This window comes from Saccopteryx leptura, chromosome 6 (genome assembly GCF_036850995.1).
Source record: "Saccopteryx leptura isolate mSacLep1 chromosome 6, mSacLep1_pri_phased_curated, whole genome shotgun sequence".
In the NCBI taxonomy this organism is placed as follows: domain Eukaryota; kingdom Metazoa; phylum Chordata; class Mammalia; order Chiroptera; family Emballonuridae; genus Saccopteryx; species Saccopteryx leptura.
The window spans coordinates 54,590,797-54,612,549 of record NC_089508.1 but is presented as its reverse complement, the minus strand read 5'-3'; the positions used below and the strand labels follow the sequence as shown (position 1 = coordinate 54,612,549).

Here is a 21,753-nt window from a genome sequence, read left to right as displayed (position 1 = left end):
GGACAGTGGTTCTGTAAAGAACATCAGTACTACTAAAGATCAGTCCTCATACTATGTTTTCCTTGCACTCTGGTCATTCAGAAATTCTGGGTACTTTTCTCATGGGGAAAATACTTTTTCATAGCTACATTAATAGAATTACAGATTTAGAAAAGGCTTTAGTTATGTTCAGACTACCCTTACCATTCATAGAGGAATTCTTTTTTAAAAAAGATTTTATTTATTGATTTTAGAGGGGGGAAGTGGGAGAGCAAGGTGGAGAGGAGATGGGAGAGAGGAGCAGAAAGCATCAACTCATAGTTTCTTCTCATATGTGTCTTTACCGTGCAAGCCCAGGGTTTCAAACTGGTGTTCCAGATTGACACTTTATCCACTACACACCACAAGTCAGGCAATAGAGGAATTCTTTATGTAATTTGATTGACAGGTGACTATGCTTTTCCTGCCCAGTACTACTTTCAGTGATAATGCTATGGCTTCATTAAGCATTGTGGGTCATTGTTCGAACTCTCAGGTTAATTTTTTTCCTGAGTTAAACATCTTCCTGTAACTTCTACTCACTGGTCCTGTTTCTACCCTTAACATCACAGAATAAATTTCTTTCTTCCATGTTACAATCATCATATAATTAGAGCTAACCAGGCTGTTTCCCTCTGTATTATAATTAAAGCTAACTGGGCTGTTTCTCTCCATATTCTTTCCAGACTAAAGAATACCAGTTTATAACACCTTTTCTCTTATGAAATGGCTCTGGTCTTTGACTACATATTCTTCTAGAGATCCCTCCATTTAGTGACTATCTCACTTTAGAGGTTGACCTGGAAATGAGCACCGACTCTTCACCTCCAGTTCCCTCTTGAGAAGTAGCACAATTAAAAAATAATAATAATGGCAATATTTCATGCTTACTAGAAAAAAACAAAATAATTATAAGAATTATTCAAATTTATGCTATACTAAACTGACTTGAGTGCTTCAGATAATTTTAACAAGGTGGATGTATATGTATGTATTCTTACATAACTGAAAGTCTACTGCCTTTACACATGACAACCTGATTCAGTGTAAGACTCCAGATTAACAACTTGTTCTCTTAAAAATTTTATAGATTTTTTTCATTTTCTTTTAACATTTGATATTGCAGAGCAGTCTGAGGTTGGCCCAGTTTTTGTCCTTTCTAAAGGAAGATAGGATTTTTTTCTTGTCTCCATATGACATCAGCCAGTACAGCAAAGAACTGTCAGATTGTGCACTAACATTTTTATGTACTTTATATTCTTTCCTTTACATATACCTTCAGAGTCTCTCTTCTATTACCATTCTGCTTCCCAGAGGAAGGGTTTTTTTTTTTTTTTTTTAGAGGAAGGTCTTTTGAAAGTGTTATTGTTTTTTTCAAGGATAAGTAAACATGGGGTTATTTTAATGGTTAAATCACATGCTAATGATAGTGCAGCTCTAGAGGAAAGTTGGTAGGCCTTAGATCAAGGGTCCCCAAACTACGGCCCATAGGCCACATGCAGCCCCCTGAGGCCATTTATCCAGCCCCCGCCGCACTTCCGGAAGGGGCACCTTTTTCATTGGTGGTCAGTGAGAGGAGCATAGTTCCCATTGAAATACTGGTCAGTTTGTTGATTTAAATTTACTTGTTCTTTATTTTAAATATTGTATTTGTTCCCGTTTTGTTTTTTTACTTTAAAATAAGATGTGCAGTGTGCATAGGGATTTGTTCATAGTTGTTTTTTTTAATTAATGGGGTGACATTGATAAATCAGGGTACATATGTTCAGAGAAAACATCTCTAGGTTATTTTGACATTTGATTATGCTGCATTCCCATCACACAAAGTCCGATTGTCTTCCGTCACCTTCTAACTGCTTTTCTTTGTGCCCCTCCCCTCCCCCAACCCTCTCAATCTCCTCCCCCCCCACCCTGTAACCCCCACACTCTTGTCCATGTCTCTGAGTCTCATTTTTATGTCCCACCTCTGTATGGAATCATACAGTTCTTAGTTTTTTCTGATTTACTTATTTCGCTCAGTATAATGTTATCAAGGTCCATCCATGTTGTTGTAAATGATCCGATGTCATCATTTCTTTTTTTTTTTTTTTTTTTACAGAGGCAGAGATAGACAGGGACAGACAGACAGGAACGGAGAGAGATGAGAAGCATCAATCATCAGTTTCTCGTTGCGTGTTGTGACTTCTTAGTTGTTCATTGATTGCTTTCTCACATGTGCCTTGACCACGGGCCTTCAGCAGACCGAGTAACCCCCTGCTGGAACCAGCGACCTTGGGTCCAAGCTGGTGAGCTCTTTGCTCAAGCCAGATGAGCCTGCGCTCAAGCTGGCGACCTCAGGGTCTCGAACCTGGGTCCTTCCGCATCCCAGTCCGACGCTTTATCCACTGCGCCACCACCTGGTCAGGCCGATGTCATCATTTCTTATGGCTGAGTAGTATTCCATAGTATATATGTATCGAAGCTTTTTAATCTACTCGTCCACTGATGGACACTTGGGCTGTTTCCAGATCTTCGCTGTTGTCATATTCTTTTTATAGTCCGGCCTTCCAATGGTCTGAGGGACAGTGAACTGGCCCCCTGTGTAAAAAGTTTGGGGACCCCTGCTTTAGATGAATATGGTTATGCTCTTAAGCCTAGTCACAATTGCAAAGGTTGCTGAGGTCATAAATTATGATGTTGGTAAGAACTATGCTTTAATACTCCTCTATAGGGCAGATTCAGTTGGTATTCTCTTTTCTAGATATGTTCTCTGCCCTTCATAATAGAATTATTTTAAGTACCATGTTCCACTGTCTTACTCGCTGTTGTATTCCCAGCACTTAGTTAGTGCCTGGCACACAGTAGGCAATTAACACCAATTTTTTTGGACTGAATGAACAAATAAGTACTACACTACTATTTCATAGAGGGTAAGTCGTTTTTTTTAATTCAGTGAGAGGAAAGGAGGCAGAGACAGACTCCCGCATGCGCCCCAACTGGGATCCACCTGGCAAGCCCACTAGGGGTGATACTCTGCCCATCTGGGGCCATTGCTCCATTGCTTCAACCGAGCTTTTCTTAGTTCCTGAGGCTGAGGCCATGGAGCCATCCTCAGCGCCCAGGGCCAACTGCTCTAATCAAGCCATGGCTGCAGGAAGGGTAGAGAGAGAGAAAAGTGAGAGGGGGAGGAGTAGAGAAGCAGATGGTTGCTTCTCCCATGTTCCCTGACCGGGAATTGAACCCCGGATGTCCACACACTGGCTGCGCTCTATCACTGTGCCAGCTAGCCAGGGCCAAGGTTAAGTCTTATGTAGTGTTGAGAATTCCAAACATTTTACTTAAAATTTCTTCAGAATTCTAGATCATTTTTAGAGATATTTCTCTGACTCTTCAAGAATTAAGTTTCCTTTACCTTGTAGGTGGCATTTTTTTCGTAGGACCTACATCGTGTTCCCCTACCATAGGCACACTTTTTGCTCATCCTTCTATGAAATAATATCTATGTAGACTTGATGCCAGCAGTGTTTGCTTACTGTTGGCACTAAGCTTTACTTGGGTAAAGGATTATTTTCTTCTCAGATCTACAGTTAAATGGCGGATTAGTGTGCACACTTTTCTTTTTAAATCTCTATTGCTAGCAGGCATTCTCTTGGTACAGCTCTGCTCTCCTAGGTGACATCTTCTCTTGTAACTGCACTCTGGCTCTTTGACACTGTCCTGAGAGAGAAAGTGAAAAAGTACAATTTGTATGGTCTCTGTCCTATCTGTAGCATTTACCCATTAAAAATCCACTTAGAATTCATTGTGCCACCACTGGTTTGCTCTTCCTGCTCTGTTATGAGAATTATTTTCTAAATGGATATAGAAAGATGGTGGACAGGGCAGTGAGCAAGAGTAGAACTCTGGCTTTATCATAAAGTACTACTGGGATGGTATACAGTGTGTCCGTAAAGTCATGGTGCACTTTTGACCGGTCACAGGAAAGCAACAAAAGACGACAAATGTGAAATCTGCACCAAATAAAAGGAAAACTCTCCCAGTTTCATACGTATCCAGTGCAGTTCGATGTGGGCTCATGCACAGATTTTTTAGGGCTCCTTAGGTAGCTATCCCGTATAGCCTCTACAGACCCGTCACTGACTGATAGCCTACCAGAACAGGGTTTCTCCACCAAACTGCCAGTTTCCTTCAACTGCTTATCCCACCAAGTAATGTTATTCCTATGTGGTGGCGCTTCATTATAAATGTGCCGATATTCACGTTGCACTTTGGTCACAGATTTGAATTTAGCGAGCCACAGAACACACTGAACTTTCCTCTGTACTGTCCACATCTCGACTGGCATGGCCGTGGGCTGCTCTGCTGTATACACAGTGTTACATCATCATCTGTGCAAGTGCATATGCTGCCACATCATCCTACAGAAACTGGGAGGGTTTTCCTTTTATTTGGTGCAGATTTCACATTTCTACCACCTTTTGTTGCTTTCCTGTGACTGGTCAAAAGTGTACCATGACTTTACAGACACAAAAGTCCTCAGGTCTCATGAGTTAAGGAACTGGAGAGCTATAAATTGCCTTTTTTACTCCCTCCCACCACCTCTTTAGCCAATGCATTTCATGTGGTGAGGCCAATACAGTGCCATCAATCTTATACAAGATTGTGGAGAGTTATCCCACATTCTGGTGTTAGGTTTTCGGTTGTTTTAGTAGTTCAGTTATTTATTTATTTATTTTTAAATTATTTTTATTTATTCATTTTAGAGAAGAGAGAGAAAGAAAGAGAGAAGGGGGGAGGAGCAGGAGGCATCAACTCCTATTTGTGCCTTGACCGGGCAAGCCCAGGGTTTTGAACCAGCGACCTCAGCATTCCAGGTCGACGCTTGATCCACTGCACCACCACAGGTCAGGCCTAGTAGTTCAGTTATTGATAGGGTAAAACCTTTTTTTTTTTTTTTTGGTTTGTGTACAGTGTATTTTCACAGGTACTTTAGTGGGTGGTGGAAAGGCCATATTGAATTCTGCTATTGGGATATAATTTGAATCTAGAGTTTAATAAGGCTGATTTAACTGAACTTAAATCGGTTAATTGAGGCCTCTCACTGAGAATATCTCTTTTAGTTTTAGTTTTTGTCTCCTGTCCTGATGTATTTTTCCCTCTTCTGCTTGCTTTTTTATTTGTATTTACTCATAATTAGATACCTCACCCCCAATAGCAAAATAACAAAGAATCTTGATTACTTTTAGTAAGAACATGCCCTGTTAGGAGAGAGCTTTAAAAGCCTTTGCTAGTCCATGTTCTGAGTCCTGATAATTAAAGCAGTAGAAAGGAGAAAAAGGGGGTGTGAGTAATAAAATTGTGCTAGAACTTGAATCTGTGATATGCCGGGGCTTGTATTGATTGAGGTAAGATTGCCAGCTGGCAGTGGTAGTAGAAATAAAGTCTCTTGGGGAGGGGAAACTAGAGGACTTCTAGTTAAGACTTACCACAGAATCTCTGGGCAACTGGAAATACTGGACTCTTTCCTGGGGAGATGAAGTGGGAATGAACTTTTCTCTGGTTCAATGTGACTCTGTTAGAAATACAGTTGAACTTGTTTGTCTTGTCTGTTATGATGTGATAGCCCCTAGGAAAGGGTCTGTTTTGTGTGGGAGTTTATTTCAGGCTGACTCCTTGCCTGTATTGTTTCCTTTAACAGCTCTTTAAATTTTCTTTTTCCAGCAATGATGTTGTCCACTGGGCATGTACTGACCAATGTGGCAGGTCTGAGAACATAGCTGAAGCTGAAAATAGGAAAGCTGGGGCAAGGAAGAGCCTTGAATCTTGAGGTGGGACGTTGACTCTAAGATGTCCTTGAGCAGTGGAGCCTCCGGAGGGAAAGGAGTGGATGCAAACCCGGTTGAGACATACGACAGTGGGGATGAATGGGACATTGGAGTAGGGAATCTCATCATTGACCTGGACGCCGATCTGGAGAAGGACCAGCAGAAACTGGAAATGTCAGGCTCAAAGGAGGTGGGGATACCAGCTCCCAATGCTGTGGCCACACTACCAGACAACATCAAGTTTGTGACCCCAGTGCCAGGTCCTCAAGGGAAGGAAGGCAAATCAAAATCCAAAAGGAATAAGAGTGGCAAAGACACTAGCAAACCCACTCCAGGGACTTCCCTGTTCACTCCAAGTGAGGGGGCAGCTAGCAAGAAAGAGGTGCAGGGACGCTCAGGAGATGGTGCCAATGCAGGAAGCCTGGTTGCTGCTATTGCTCCCAAGGGCTCTGAGAAGGCGGCTAAGGCGTCCCGCAGTGTAGCCGGCTCCAAAAAGGAGAAGGAGAACAGCTCATCTAAGAGCAAGAAGGAGAGAAGCGAAGGAGTGGGGACTTGTTCAGAAAAGGATCCTGGGGTCCTTCAGCCAGTCCCCTTGGGAGCACGGGGTGGTCAGTATGATGGAAGTGCAGGGGTGGATACAGGAGCTGTGGAGCCACTTGGGAGTATAGCTATTGAGCCTGGGGCAGCGCTCAATCCTTTGGGAGCTAAGCCGGAGCCAGAGGAAGGGGAGAATGAGTGTCGCCCGCTAAAGAAAGTCAAGGCTGAAAAGGTAAGCGGTGGCCAGATCTGGCTGTCCACTGCCAGTCAGAACTGCCCTGGACTAACCAACCACCAAATGCTATGTGCACTGTGTGGGATGCTCATTAGTTTGTGGGTAATGACCAATTATAAGGTCATAGCAGTTGGTAATGATAATATGGTTTTGTTTCAAATCAGGGGATTCCCTACAGATTTATTAATAGGAGGCTTGGACATTTTCAAGAAGAATATTTGTTGTTGGAGGCAGCTACTTGTAAAATAAATTTTCTAAGTCTTGTTGAGAACCTCCTACTTTGTTTTTTGTTCCACCTCAAACATCAACCTTTTTGTGGTTCTCAGCTTGACAGGCATTTCATTCTCAGATTCATTGATAATAAGTTGATAAACTTACTAGGCTTTTGGTTGAGTTCTGTCCTTAATGGGATAAAAGGTGCTGCTGGGTCTCTGGAGGAGAAAAAATTTAAATTCCATAGCATGATGTCTACTAGGTATTGTATTGGTGGGTACCAAAGAGCAAAGGTGCATAACGTGGGCTGGTACATAAGAGGAGGTACTGGCTATACTATGAAGTACTTAATCAGGCCTTATGAGTTAGTGTTGTGGCTGTGAAAGGTTAGCCTTGAAAGAGATTTTTTTGGCCACTAACGATATAGTTCTTGGCCAGGTATCTCCCTCAACTATTGGGAATCAGTCTCCTGGTGGTTTAACATCTGCCAAACAGTCTAATGATGATACCATGCCTTCTCTTTGACTTGGAAGGACAAGTGCCTGTAGCCCCAGGAGGGGCTCTCTTCTGGGAAGATGACCTCAGTTCATGTCTCAGGAAATGGAGCTTGCAGGGCTGGAGCAGAGTAGGTGTGAGTCTAGGTCAGCTCAGGCTGCCTTAAACCTTGGCAGCTTAAAATTTCCTGCAGAACAGCTGGCCTGAGGATGAGCTGTTCACTGGCTCCTGATTTTCTGCTCTCTGTTCTACTCACCCTGTGCTTTCAGCTGATCCCAGCAGATGCAGTATAAATTGATTTTTCTCTAATTATACCAGCTGCAACAGGGAATACCTATTACCATATGTAAGTGTTAATAAATCGAGGGTAGATGTGTATGTTTGAGTGGTGGTGCCCTCTCAATACCTGAATTCCAGTGGTAGCTTCTGCTTTTTTGCTGTAGATATTTTGGTCTTTGCTTCTGGCACATCTGCAGCTTTTAGCAACATCTGGGCTTCCCTGGTTACAGGGATATGAATTTTCTTCCACTAATAACACGGTGGTTCATTCCTTTTTACCAGTGGCAGCTGCCAGAGAAACTGCCTATGTTTAGGTGGCAGATGCTATAGTCCACCTCAGCAGAGTTAAGTTCCAGCTGGTTGCTGGCAGGGCTCATCCTGTGCTGGCTGTGAGTTACCATTTTCTCTGGGGTACATATGGATAATACTATTTTTGTTTTTGTTTTTAACAGAGACAGAGAGAGAGAGTCAGAGAGAGAGAGATAGGGACAGACAGACAGGAATAGAGAGAGATGAGAAGCATCAATCATCAGTTCTTCGTTACGACACCTTAGTTGTTCATTGATTGCTTTCTCATATGTGCCTTGACCGGGGGGGGGGGGGGGGGGGGCTATAGCAGCCCGAGAAACCCCTTGCTCGAGCCAGCGACCTCAGGTCCAAGCTGGTGAGCTTTGCTCAAACCAGATGAGCCCGCGCTCAAGCTGGCGACCTCAGGGTCTCGAACCTGGGTCCTTCCTCATCCCAGTCCAACGCTCTATCCACTGCGCCACCGCCTGGTCAGGTGATAATACTGTTTTGAAGAGGCCTAGGAGTACCAGGAGTTCTTGCTTCTGCTCCAGGCCCATTAGACTATTCCCTACATCGGGCTTAAGTAAACTGGCAATGTATTCATGTTCATAATCATTGTTCTTCCGGTACTGAAAAGTGTTCACTTCTGAGTGGCCTTCATTTTTCTTTCTGTTAGGAACTCTTTCCTCAGTGCTGCAATCTTCTACAGGTGAAAGGATTAACGATGCTTAGCTTCTGTTGGATTTAATTCTAAATGTTCATAATAATCTCCAACAGAGAAGCAATGGAACCTGTTTTCTCTGATAAGTGCAGAGAGTGGTTGGGAGGCTCTCCTCCAGATTATAATTGGGCTGAAAGATGCAGTCCATTCATCTAAGAATACACCTTGGTGGCCCGGGAGTTTGTCCTATATTAAGATAGCTTCCTTGTCTTCCAAGGAGATTGTGAATGGGGCAGTAGAATGAAAAAGAAAAGGGAGAGAGACTGTGCTTCAGGTTTTGGAAGAGAGAAAATTGCCGGGAATTACTTTTAAAGCAGAACATTTGTTATGCAGTTGGGTGTTACTGTAAGCACAAACCTGCTTTCTCAGTTCCTTTCCCTATTCCCTCAACCCTTTTGAATAGTCTGGTTCTGAGGGTGCTTTTACATAAAGAACCATTGAAATAATTATTTAAATAAATGTTTGAATGTTGCTAGGAGATGAAAACACTGCAGGGAGAGAGTGATTCTGGAATGGGAGGAGGAAAAGAGTGGAGTTAAGGAAAAGAAGGCTAGGAATCTTGCAGCTTTTGAGAAACAAGTACTCCAGGGTTTGGGGCATAATAGGTGTTCAGTCAGTGTTTGATTATTAGTATGATAACTTATGAGCTGAGTCTCTGAAAACTTCAGATGTGGACTTGCCTATTTCTTAATTGGTTTGGAATGTCCCTTCCATGTGGGGACAACCAACAGAGAACCAAAATAGCAAAACAGATATTTTGTTATAATCTAGGGATTACATACACTGAGCTGGGAACTGTTATAAAGAAAGAAACCTCATAATACTTGGAAAGTGTCTTGATAGGAGCGGCCCCCCACCCCCACCCCTGAAATAGGAGAGAAGACAAATAGAGTTTGTGGTGTAGGATAAAATTGTCACATGTCTACCACTAGCTAATGAGGCAATTTGAATATTCAAATGATCTCAGGACCTTCTCTGTCATCAAAGTAGGTGTCTTAGGTTGTGACTGAGGGAATTTTTCTGATAGCCAAGGATGTGGATTTTCCTTCGTAGGATCCCCGTTTGGCTCCATCGTATCTTGCTCTGGAAGGGCTCACTATGTTGTTTCCTCAAGTTCTAGGAGAGTCCAGAGATGGCTCTTAGCAACTGCTGCTGACCTGAATTTTTTTTTTTTTTTTTTTAAATTTTATTTTATTTATTCATTTTTAGAGAGGACAGAGAGAGGGAGAGAAAGACACAGAGAGAGAGGAGAGAGAGAGACAGGGGGGAGGAGCTGGAAGCATCAACTCCCATATGTGCCTTGACCAGGCAAGCCCAGGGTTTCGAACCGGCGACCTCAGCATTTCCAGGTCGACGCTTTATCCACTGCGCCACCACAGGGCTGACCTGAATTGTTATTGAACACTCCTGCTTCATACTTCCTGCCAGCTGAAGAGATAGGGATGGGGAGATTATTGAGGAATAAACAAGATTGAGCCTTCTGGCTCTTGCCTGCAGTTTGATTGATAATTAAGTTAGGAATGGAAGGGGAAGTAGGAAGGAGGAAAGGTGCCTGTCTGAATGTTCCAAGCTGAGTGCTTTCATTGCCACTGTGACAGGCAAGAAAAAAAAAATTTACAAACCACAGAAGGCAGCGATCTATCTGTATTGACTCTTGTCCTGCAGACAGTCAAAGCTTAAACTAGGAGTTTAAGTGAGACTCTTTTTTTTTCAAGTCATATAAAAAAACTAGTGGCTCTGCTGGCTAAAGGATATAGAAGGTTGCAGCCAGAAGCTCCTCTCACCTCCTTAGCTGCTGCTTTTGCTCTTGCTAGGTAGAAACACTCTGCTTCTGCTGCTCTCAGAATGCTGCATATATACTATTTACCACTTCCCCTGTTACTTAGAATACAAAGAAAATCATGAAGTAAATGCTTAGCTGTTCTGCGTTCTGATCATGCTTGCTCTCATATCCTTTGTTCTAAGAGCATCTTCCTTTGCCCTTGGTTTTGTTTTCCTGCCCTAGTTTATGCCTTCCAGCTTAATTCTGTCATGTTGCAATCTGTCATTGCCCAACCAAGGTCAGGTCTCTTTTATTCCTTCTGACACAGGCTTTCTCTCTTTATACCTTCCTCCTTCTCTAGCTGTTCTTTCTCAGTTAGTAATGGCATAGCAGTCAGCCTTGCTTCCTGAAGCCAAATGCCTTCAAGCATTTTCCTTCATGGAAAAAATTTAAAAGTTTGTATTTATGTGGAACAGAAATGTAGTCTCTAAGTATAGTAGAGCCTGAACCTAATTTATATTTTCCTCAGCAACTCTGTTTTCCACCTGCGTGTTGTAATTCAAGGAGGGCCAAGGGAAAGATTATCTTGTCCAACCTCCTCATTTTATAGAAGAGGAAACCAAGACCAGGGATGTCATGTGACTTTCCTGGGCTCCCAGGTAGTTGGTGGCAAAGCCACACAAAGAAACCAGGTTTTTTGGTACCACAATCTTCTTCTTCTTTTTTTTTTTTACAGCAACAGAGAGCCAGAGAGAGGGATAGATAGGGGCAGGCAGACAGAAACTGAGAGAGATGAGAAGCATCAATCATCAGTTTTTTGTTGCAATACCTTAGTTGTTCATTGATTGCTTTCTCATATGTGCCTTGACTGCGGGCCTTCAGCAGACCGAGTAACCCCTTGCTCAAGCCAGTGACCTTGGGTCCAAGCTGGTGAGCTTTGCTCAAGCCAGATGAGCCCGCGTTCAAGCTGGTGACCTCGGGGTCTCGAACCTGGGTCCTCCACATCCCAGTCCGGCACTCTGTATACTGTGCCACCACCTGGTCAGGCCACAATCTTCGTTTATTATTATTATTGATTTGAGAGAGAGGGAAAAGCATCAGTTTGTTGTTCCTCTTATTTATGCACTCATTGATTGATTCATGTACGTGCTCTGACTGGGGATTGAACCTGCAACCTTAGAATATCAGGACAATGCTCCAACCAAGTGAGCATTCTTTTTTTGTTTGTTTGTTTTTGTTTTAAGTTAGTGGTCTTGTTATTGGAAAAACATAAAAGACTAGTATTTACAACTTGGAATGGATGTAAATTGTAATTTCTTGAACAGCTGTGTTGATGCTTGTGCTAAAGTCCATAGCCACAGCCTACCTCTGCTGGTTGCAAGTTCAGAAGGTTTTAAAAATATAAAGTTCAAAGATGTTCCCTTTGTAAAAGTTTCTTTTTTTAATTGATTTTAATTTATTGTGTTTACATATTCTATTGTCGCCCCAAATGCATCCCCCCTTCTTTTCTTTTAAAAAAATTTTTTTAGTGAGAAGAGGGGAGGCAGAGACAGACTCTCTCATGCACCCCAGCCCGGATCCATCCGGCAAGCCCACTAGGGGGTGATGCTCTGCCCATCTGGGGCCCTTGCTCTGTTGTGTCCGGAGCCAGTTTTTAGTGCCTGAGGCGGAGGCCATGGAGCCATCCTCAGTGCCCAGGGCCAACTCATTCCAGTTAAGCATGGCTGCAGAAGAGGAGAAGAGAGAGAAGAGAAGCAAGAGGGGGAGGGGTGGAGAAGCAGATGGGCACTTCTTCTGTGTGCTCTGGCCAAGAATTGAACCCCGGACATCCACATGCCTTGCTGACACTCTACCACAGAGCCAATAGGCCAGGGCAGTAAAAGTTTTCTTTTTAAAAATTTGTGTGAGTGGTGACAGCTCAACATCCATTTTGCTCCTAGTACAATGTAGAAAATGCTAAACTAATACACATGGACATTCAACCAGGGTGTGTCATCATCACCACAAGTCGGGGCACATAGAAGTACAAGAGGACCATCCTGCTAGTGGGGATACATCTAGACAGTTTATTCTTCACCCATTTTTCTACACACATCCTGAAGTAAACCAATTTTAAATGTGTTTGCTTTCAATAAACCAGCTATAACAATTTATACTAACAAACTAAACTAGAACCCACTTGAATAGGTTTTGAATTTGTTTTTTTCATTTTTCATTTTTAATACAAATGCCTGACTCTGCTTAATTATCAAGTTACATGCACGAAGACTGGCCAGCCCAAACAGTGCATTAAACATTAGCAGGTGGAACTGCAAGGAGTCCACTAAGTGCTTTCTTGTCATTAAGGTTGTATGAGGATTTATATTGTGAAACTGATGTGTAACTTGATATTTATGGTACAGGCCCACCAACCAATACATGTAGATTGTGTGTGTACTTTTGACATTCAATTTTGCTATGCAAATTCAGAATGAGTAAATGATTTTTTTTTTTTGCAAGAGGAAAGTAAAAGATTTAATTTGATTCTTCTTGAAGAGGGAAAAAGTTGAAAGTAGATCTTCATTTTGCAGTCATTATCTGTACGAATTCTTCATAGCTGACTTGTACACCTCCATCAATATCTGCTTCTCTGATCATTTCATCTACTTCTTCATCTGTTAGTTTTTTCTTCCAAGTTTGTCATGACATGACGTAGTTCTGCCACACTGATGTAACCATTGCCATCTTTGTCAAAGACTTGGAATGCCTTGCAGAATTCTTCACTGTATCTTTCATTTTTTTTAGCCATCATAGTAAAAAATTCTGGGAAGTCAATGGTGCTGTTACCATCTGCATCCACTTCATTCATCATATGCTGTAATTCAGCTTCTGTTGGGTTCTGACCCAGCAACCTCATGACAGTGCCAACTTCCTTTGTTATGATGGTGCCATCGCCATCTTTGTCAAGTAGGAGTGAGGTTTTTTGAATTCAGCAATCTGTTTTTCCATCAGCTGATCAGCCATGGTGCCAATAAAGGGAAGAAGAGCAGAATGATCAAGGGTGGTTGCACCTGCACAGGGTGTATGATGGTGGGAATGCCTCTGGCACCTGCACCTCTTACTTTCTCGTGTCATGTTGTTACTCCAGGATTCTTTATAATTTTTTAACCGTTATGAGGGATTCTCCATTTTCCCACTCTAAAGACTATGTTAGAGTCCTGGCTGGGTAGCTCATTTGGTTAGAGCATCATCCTGACATGCCAAGGTTTCAGGTTTGATCCCTGGTCAGGGCACATACAAGAATTAACCAATGATGGCATGCCTAGGTAGAACAACAAATCACTGTTTCTCTCTCTCTCTGCCTCTCTCACTTCCTCTCTCTCTAAAAATCAATTTAAAAACAAAAAAAGACTACCCCAGAAACATTTGGATGTAAATGTCCAGATACCAAGACTGCTTTCTTTTTTACTTTTTTTGTGTGTGACCGAGACAGAGAGAGAATCAGAGAGAGGGACAGATAGGGACAGACAGACAAGAAGGGAGAGAGATGAGAAGCATCAGTTCTTCATTGAGGAACCTCATTTGTTCACTGATTGCTTTCTCATGTGTGCCTTGACCAGGGGTTACAGCAGAGAGAGTGACCCCCTTGCTCAAGCCAGAGACCTTGGGCTCAAGCTAGCGACCCTTGGGTCACGTCTATGATTCCATGCTCAAGCCAGCAACCCAGTGCTCAAGCTGGTGAGCCCATACTCAAGTCAGATGAGCCTGTGCTTAAGGTGACTACCTCAGGATTTCATTCCTGGGTCCTCCACATCTCTGTCTGATACTCTATCCACGGCATCATTGCCTGGTCAGGTTTTTATTTATTTTTTTAAAAAGATTTTGTTTATTGATTTTAGAGAAAGGATGGGGAGAAAGAGAGAAGGGGGAGAAGCGGGAAGCATCAACTCATAGTAATTGCTTCTCATATGTGCCATGACTGGGCAAGCTCTGGGTTTTAAACCCGCAACCTCAGCATTCCAGGTCGACACTTTATCCACTGTGCCATAGGTCAGACTTTTATTTTTTAATTAAATTTATTTGAGTTACATTGGTTAATAAAATTATGTAGGTTTCAAGTGTACAGTTCTATAATACATCCTCTGCATATTGCATTGTCTATTTACCATCCAAAGTCAAATCACCTTCCATCCCCATATATTTTACCCCTTTTACCATAAATTTACTACCTCCCCACCCACCTTTGCCTCTGTAACCACCATACTGTTGTCTGTGTCTGTGAGTTTTTGTTTGTTTATTTCTTTTTTTTTTTTCATTTTTCTGAAGCTGGAAACTGGGAGGCAGTCAGACACTCCCGTATGTGCCCGACCGGGATCCACCCGGCACGCCCACCAGGGGGCGATGCTCTGCCCATCCAGGGCGTTGCTCTGTTTCATCCAGAGCCTCTCTAGCGCCTGAGGCAGAGGCCACAGAGCTATCCTCAGCGCGGAGGCCATCTTTGCTCCAATGGAGCCTCAGCTGCGGGAGGGGAAGAGAGAGACAGAGAGGAAGGAGAGGGGGAGGGGTGGAGAAGCAGATGGGCGCTTCTCCTGTGTGCCCTGGCCAGAAATCGAACCTGGGACTCCCCGCACGCCAGGCCGACGCTCTACCACTGAGCCAACTGGCCAGGGCCTGTTTGTTTATTTCTTACATGTTTATTTGTTGCTTTCATTTTTAGATCCCATATATGAATGAAATCATATGGTTCTTACCTTTTTCTATCTGATTTATTTTGCTTAACATGACATTCTCAGGATCTATTTATGTTGTCAAAAATGGCAGTTTCATCTTTTCTTGTGGCTGAGTCTATTTCATATATGTACCACATCTTTTTTATTCCAATCGGCTATTGAAGGACACTTTGGTTATTTCCATGTCTGGGCCACCGTGAATAATACTGCAGTGAACATAGGGGTACATACATCTTTATGAATAAGTGTTTCATAGAAGAAAACATAGGTAACTAAACTTATGGGCCTTGATCTTAAGAGAAGATTTTTATAAATTTGACCTAAAAGACAAGGAAAGTAAAAGAGAAAATAAATGATGGGACTATATTAAACCAAAAAGCTTCTTCACAGCAAAAGAAACTGTCAACAAGACAAAAAAGCAACCAACCAAATGCAAGTTAAGTTGTTTGTAAACAACACCTCTGATAAGGGGTTAATATCCATAATACAGTGTGTCTGTAAAGTCATGGTACACTTTTGACCAGTCACAGGAAAGCAACAAAAGATGACAGAAATGTGAAATCTGCACCAAATAAAAGGAACTCTCCCAGTTTCATATCTATTCAGTGCAAGTCGATGTGGGCTCACGCACAGATTTTTTAGGGCTCCTTAGGTAGCTATCCCGTATAGCCTCTACAGACAAGTCACTGACTGATGGCCTACCAGAACAGGGTTTCTCCACCAAACTGCCAGTTTCCTTCAACTGCTTATCCCACCGAGTAATGTTATTCCTATGTGGTGGCGCTTTGTTATAAACGCGCCGATATTCACATTGCACTTTGGTCACGGATTTGAATTTAGTGAGCCACAGAACACATTGAACTTTCCTCTGTACCATCCACATCTCAACTGGCATGACCATGGGCTGCTCCGCTGTATATACGGTGTTACATCATCATCTGTGTATGTGCACATGCTGCCACATCATCCTATAGAAACTGGGAGGGTTTTCCTTTTATTTGGTGCAGATTTCACATTTCTATCGTCTTTTGTTGCTTTCCTGTGACCAGTCAAAAGTGCACCATGACTTTATGGACACACTGTATATAAAGAACTCATACAATTCAATAACAGAAATACAACAACAATAAACAATCCATTTAAACTATGGGCAAATTTTGGGGTAGATACTCATAAGAGATTTTGCTGGATCATATGGTAACTACTCTTAATTTTTGAAACTGGCCTTGGCTGTTGGCTCCATGGTAGAGTGTCAGCCTGGCATGTGGAAATCCCGGGTTCAATTCCTAGTCACGGTACACAGGAGAAGCACCCATCTGCTTCTCTACCCCTCCCCCTCTCCTCTCTCTCTCTCTCTCTCTCTCTCCTGCTCCTGCAGTCAGGGCTTGATTGGAGCAAGTTGGCCCCAGGCACTGAGGATAGCTCCACCACCTTGCCTCAGGTGCTAAAAGAGCTCGGTTGCTGAGTAAAGGAGCAACAGTCCCAGATGTGCATCACATTGCCTGGTAGGGGTCTTGCTGGGTGGATCCCAGTGGGCGCATTCAGGAGTCTATCTTTCTGCCTCCCTTGCTTCTCACTTAAGAAAAAAAAATTTTTTTGAAATCATACTCTTTTTCCATAGTGGCTGTACCAGTTTACATTTATACTAGAAGTTAATGTGGGTTTCTTTTTTCTCTACAACCTCTGTAATATTTCTTTGTCTTATTGGTAATAGCCATTCTAACAGGTGTGAGGTGGTATCTCATTGTGGTTTTGATTTGCCTTTCCCTAATAGCTAGTAGAGTTGAGGATTTTTTCTTATTCAGGGTGAGGTGTGAGCACATGCAACAGAGTTTATTCTTGTATTATTATTTAATTATTGTGTTTTCCATACCAACAGCTGTAAACCTACTTTTGTCCAATTCTGTATCTGATGGCCATTTGTTTTTCTTCTTGGGAGAAGTATATGTTCAGGTCCTCTGTCCCACCCCTGTTTTTTTAGTGAGAGAGATGGAGAGGGACAGACGGACAGGAAGGGAGAGAGATAAGAAGCATTAACTCATAGTTGCAGCACTTTAGTTGTCCATTGGTGGCTTTCTCATACATGCCTTGACCAGAGCGGGGCTCTAGCTGAGCCAGTGACTCCGTGCTCAAGTTGATGAGCCCGTGCTCAAACCACATGAGCTCGCATTCAAGCCGGTGACTTTGGTGACTTTGGGGTTTGGAACCTGGATCCTCAGCCTCCCAGGTCAATGCTCTATCCACTTGGCCACCACCTGATCAAGCTGCCTATATTTTAATTGGATTGTTTATTATTGTTGTTAAATTGTATGAGTTCTTTATATATTATTATGGATATTAACCCCTTATCAGAGGTTGTTTACAAATAACTTGCATTTGTTTGGTTGCTTTTTTGTCTTGTTGACAGTTTCTTTTGCTGTGAAGAAGCTTTTCGGTTTAATATGTACCATCATTTATTTTCTCTTTTATTTTCCTTGTTTTTTAGGTCAAATTTATAAAAATCTTATCTTAAGATCAAGGCCTATAAGTTTAGTTATCTATGTTTTCTTTTATGTAATTTATTGTTTAAGGTCTTCTATTTAGGTTTATGATCCATTTTCAGTTAATTTTTGTGTATGGTACAAGACTACTTTCATTTGTTTTTCATACTGATTTTAACATTGTAGACAATAAAAGAATCTTTGAGTTTAGATTTTTTTTTTTTGGTAAGATGATCATGTTTGCAAAAAACACCATTAAACCTGACATTGAACCTATCCTATTACATATAAAGGGGAAAGTTACTTTAAAACTGCTACTTGGAAATTGGCTTCTTGAGAGTGTGTGTATGTGTGTGTTCTCGAATATTGCATTCAGTCAAATTTTTATTGTAATCATTGAGGCATTGCCAGTTCTTCTTTATTTGGCAATTGTAGGTAAGAAAAAAACCCACCCTGGTGCTTCTTGGACATACCACTAATTGGCAGACCCTAAAAGTATTGTGGCTACTAACTAACTGTTTTGTAAAGAGCTGACAGACTATTGGATACCATTATTACCTTTCATTCATTCAGTACATTAATTGAGTGCTTTTTTGGTGTGTGTGACAATGACAGAGAGAGAGACAGGGACAGATAGAGACAGACAGACAGGAAGGGAGAGAAATGAGAAGCATCAATTCTTCGTTGTGGCCCCTTAGTCTCCTTAGTTGTTCATTGATTGCTTTCTTATATGTGCCTTGACTGGGGGGCTGCAGTGGAGTGAGTGACCCCTTGCTCAAGACAGCAACCTTGGGCTCAAGTCATTGACTTTGGGCTTCAAGCCAGCGACCATCGGGTCATGTCTATAATCCCATGCTCAAGCTAGTGACCCTGTGCTCAAGCTGGTGAGCCCGTGCTCAAGCCAGATGAGCCTGCGCCCTCAAGCTGGTCACCCCGGGGTTTCAAATCTGGGTCATCCACGTACCAGCCTGACCCTCTATCCACTGTGCTACCACCTGGTCAGACTAATTGAGTACATTTTAGATTCCAGCTATTGTGTTTGGTGCTGGGTATACATTGGCAAGTAAAACAGCGATTGTTCCTGCTCTTTGAGGAGCTTACAGTTTACCATCTATAGTGGAGTACCTAAAAGTGTAGCCGATAAAACCATGTGCTTCATATTACCTGCATGTCAAAAATGAGGAGTCTTGGCTACCACCCCAGATCTGCTAAATACATTTTAGGGGTAGGGCCCCACAATCTGCTTCCAGAAGACTCTCCACATAATTACTATATACTTTATTATTTATTTATTGTTTGGTATTTTTTTGTATTTTTTTTTTCTGAAGTTGGAAACGGGGAGGCAGTCAGACAGACTCCCGCATGCGCCCAACCAGGATCCACCCAGCACGCCCACCAGGGGGCGATGCTCTGCCCATCTGGGGTGTCACTCTGTTGCGACCAGAGCCATTCTAGCACCTGAGGCAGAGGCCACGGAGCCATCCTCATTACTATATACTTTAATAATTGAGAACTATTGTGAATTTTCTTTATAAGGTGGGCATTGGTAGCCACTTAAATTTTTCATCAACTCTTGTGTTTGACTTAATGGTTAAGAGTGTAAATTCTGGCCTGACCAGGTGGTGGCACAGTGGGTAGAGTGTTGGACTGGGACATGAAGGACCCAGGTTTGAAACCCCAATGTCACCAGCTTGAGCATGGGGTCACTGACTTGACCGTGGGATCATAGACATGACCCCATCATCACTAGCTTGAGCCCAAAGGTCACTGGTTTGAAACCCAAGGTCGTTGGCTTGAGCTCAAGGTCGCTGGCTTGAGCTCAAGGTCGCTGGCTTGAGCAAGGGGTCACTCACTCTGCTGTAGTCCCTCTGTGCCCCCCCCCCATCAAGGCACATATGAGAAAGCAATCAATGAACAACTAAGGTGCTGCAACGAAGAATTGATGCTTCTCATCTCTCTCCCATCCTGTCTGTCTGTTTCTCTCTCTGACTCTCTCTCTGTCTCTCAAAAATAAAGAGTGTAAACTCTGATGGAGCCAGATTATCTGGGTTTTATATTCCAGTTTTACCACGTATTAACTTAGTGATTTTGAGCAAGTTACTCAAGATCTGCCTCAGTTTTCTTATCTGCAAAATGAGGAAAACGGTAGTTCCTATGTAGTATTGTTATGAGATTAAATTAGTTAATAAATATAAAACACTTGAATCCTGCTTGGCACTTGGGAAGCATTCAATAAATATCAGAAAAGAAGAAAAACATTTGTATTGAAACATGTCTAAGTCCACCCTAGGCTGAGATATAATAACATTTCCACCTATACAGGAAGCCCAGTGTGAGTAGATAAACATGTTATTTAAGCCTTTCAGTACTATACTCAGAAGAAGTTTCAAGTCTGGGTTGGAAAGTATGCATACTGGTGATGTGTTCTAAAGCCCCTGATATTTATGTTGTGTGTGTGAGTAGTGGGGACCAAAATTGGCTTCAAAGGATATTGAAGTAGCCTGTTGAATTTCAGATTTCATATGAATTGAGTTTCGTTTCTGGCCATATCACTAATGTGGGGCTGGGTATGTTGGATAGCTGTTGCTCTGGGTTTGCCAGTATGTACAGTCTCATGTATGCTGGGAGAGTGCTAAATATTTCTGTTTCTACATAGGAGTGCATGGAAAATCTAAGTCCTAGCCCTTAATCTTCCTCCCCCAGTGTGAACTTGTATTTTTGCCATTTGGGTATGAGAGCTTTTACCTGCAGAGCTCATCCAAGGAGGCAGCAGGGCTTGGGCTTTTAGGCTGGAGGTGGCAGTAACACACACAGCTGAGATCCTGCCACTGCTGGCTGGCTGAGCCCTCCTCTCTGTGGTTTTTACTCTTCAAGCCATGCTTGAGTAACCTGCCTCCAGAGCTGCTGACAGGGCCGTGTTCAGAGGCCTTGGAAATTACACTATTCATTTCCTTATCATCCCCTGACCTGCAGTGCAGAGCCTTCTGGTGCAGAAACAAGGAAAAAAAAAATCCAGACGGCTCCCAGCCAGCATGTGTCAAGGTCTACAAAGACGGAAATTGGACTTGCTCACTTAAAAACCATGGGGTTAGGCTTTGATTTTTGATTCCTGCCAAGTTATTTGTGTGTGTGCACATGTTCTCTGTGGTGTGTGTGTATGTGTGTACAATGAGTCTTTGCATGGCATAGCTATATAGGAGGAACATCTGAAAGTCAAGAGCAGGGGGAAGATTGCTTTTCTCTTCAATTAATTTCCTAGTTGTGCCATTGGGATGGGCCTGGAAGGATTAGCATCAGGAAGGTGCTAGCCCATATTAATATTTTAAAATATATTTCTCGGTACAGTTTAGTCATGGTTGAGAGCACCCACCCAAGTAAGAAGCTTCCCAGGCTGGCTGAGGATTTTTAACAAATCCTATTCCTTAAAGTCGTCCTTCTCTGACATTGACATAATCAATGCTTAAGCCACCTAAGAAAGTATAGACTTTAAGTCTGTCTTGGATAAAATATGTAGCTCTTTTGCGATGCAGGATAATGTGACAAAGGAGAGAAAGACAAGAGGAATTTATAACATTTTGAGATTTTCTGTTTATAGGGTAAAATTCTATTATATTTTCAGAGCCTGTCCTCACTTTTTTAAGTATTAAAGAACAATCTACTTCCTTTTTCTGTTGGTATTTCTCTTGCCCTAAGAGAGCCAAAGGAAACACTTTTCAGGCTGAAGATGTGAAATGTGGGTGTAAGAGCTTCTTGAGCAGAGTTTACAATCATTCTGTTCTTAATTTTCCTTTTTCTGAATTTTCACTGCCTTGGTGATATTGGAGCCTTTGTGAAGTAGGGGCTGGGAGGAAGTTATCTTTTAGCTTTCAGAGTCAGGAGGTGTTTTTAAATCCTAAGTGTCTCTCTTGTTGGAAGTACTCTGTAGAGAAGTGTTTTCACATGAGAAGCTGATCGCTAAGGTGAGAGTGGATTACTTCCTTTACCTTCTCATAAGCAGTGCCTGTATTAGCCTCAGCATCAGCAGTGCCTGGGAGCTTGTTAGAAATTCAGTTCCCATCCTAGGTCCCCAAATCAGAAACTCTAGGATTGAGGCCTAGCAGTGTGTTTTAATATTAACTTTTCCGTTGATCATGATACACACTAAAAGTTTGAGGTCCACTATTGTAGAGCACCCATCCCTTTTAATAATCAAGATCACATTTACCAAAAACT

The 21,753-nt window shown here is 42.4% G+C and overlaps 2 protein-coding genes and 1 pseudogene across 5 annotated transcripts in view; 1 reads left to right on the top strand and 2 right to left on the bottom strand.

Moving 5' to 3' along the window:
* ZNF609 (zinc finger protein 609) overlaps positions 1 to 21,753 on the top strand; it is a 279,517-nt gene that overhangs the window by 26,612 nt on the left and 231,152 nt on the right. The window contains exons 2-3 of one of the 3 annotated variants that reach the window (XM_066344155.1): positions 4,761 to 4,901; positions 5,719 to 6,591. The exons of 1 other annotated variant lie outside the window; for it this stretch is intronic. In XM_066344155.1, the coding sequence (XP_066200252.1) occupies positions 5,845 to 6,591 (747 nt within the window). In that variant the 5' untranslated portion in view covers positions 4,761 to 4,901; positions 5,719 to 5,844. The remainder of the gene's footprint in view (positions 1 to 4,760; positions 4,902 to 5,718; positions 6,592 to 21,753) is intronic. One more of the 3 variants, XM_066344154.1, reaches the window with a different exon arrangement.
* The window catches only part of CSNK1G1 (casein kinase 1 gamma 1), a 505,634-nt gene that overhangs the window by 365,329 nt on the left and 118,552 nt on the right, over positions 1 to 21,753 (bottom strand). The window lies entirely within an intron of this gene.
* LOC136377411 (calmodulin-like) lies at positions 12,843 to 13,355 on the bottom strand (annotated as a pseudogene).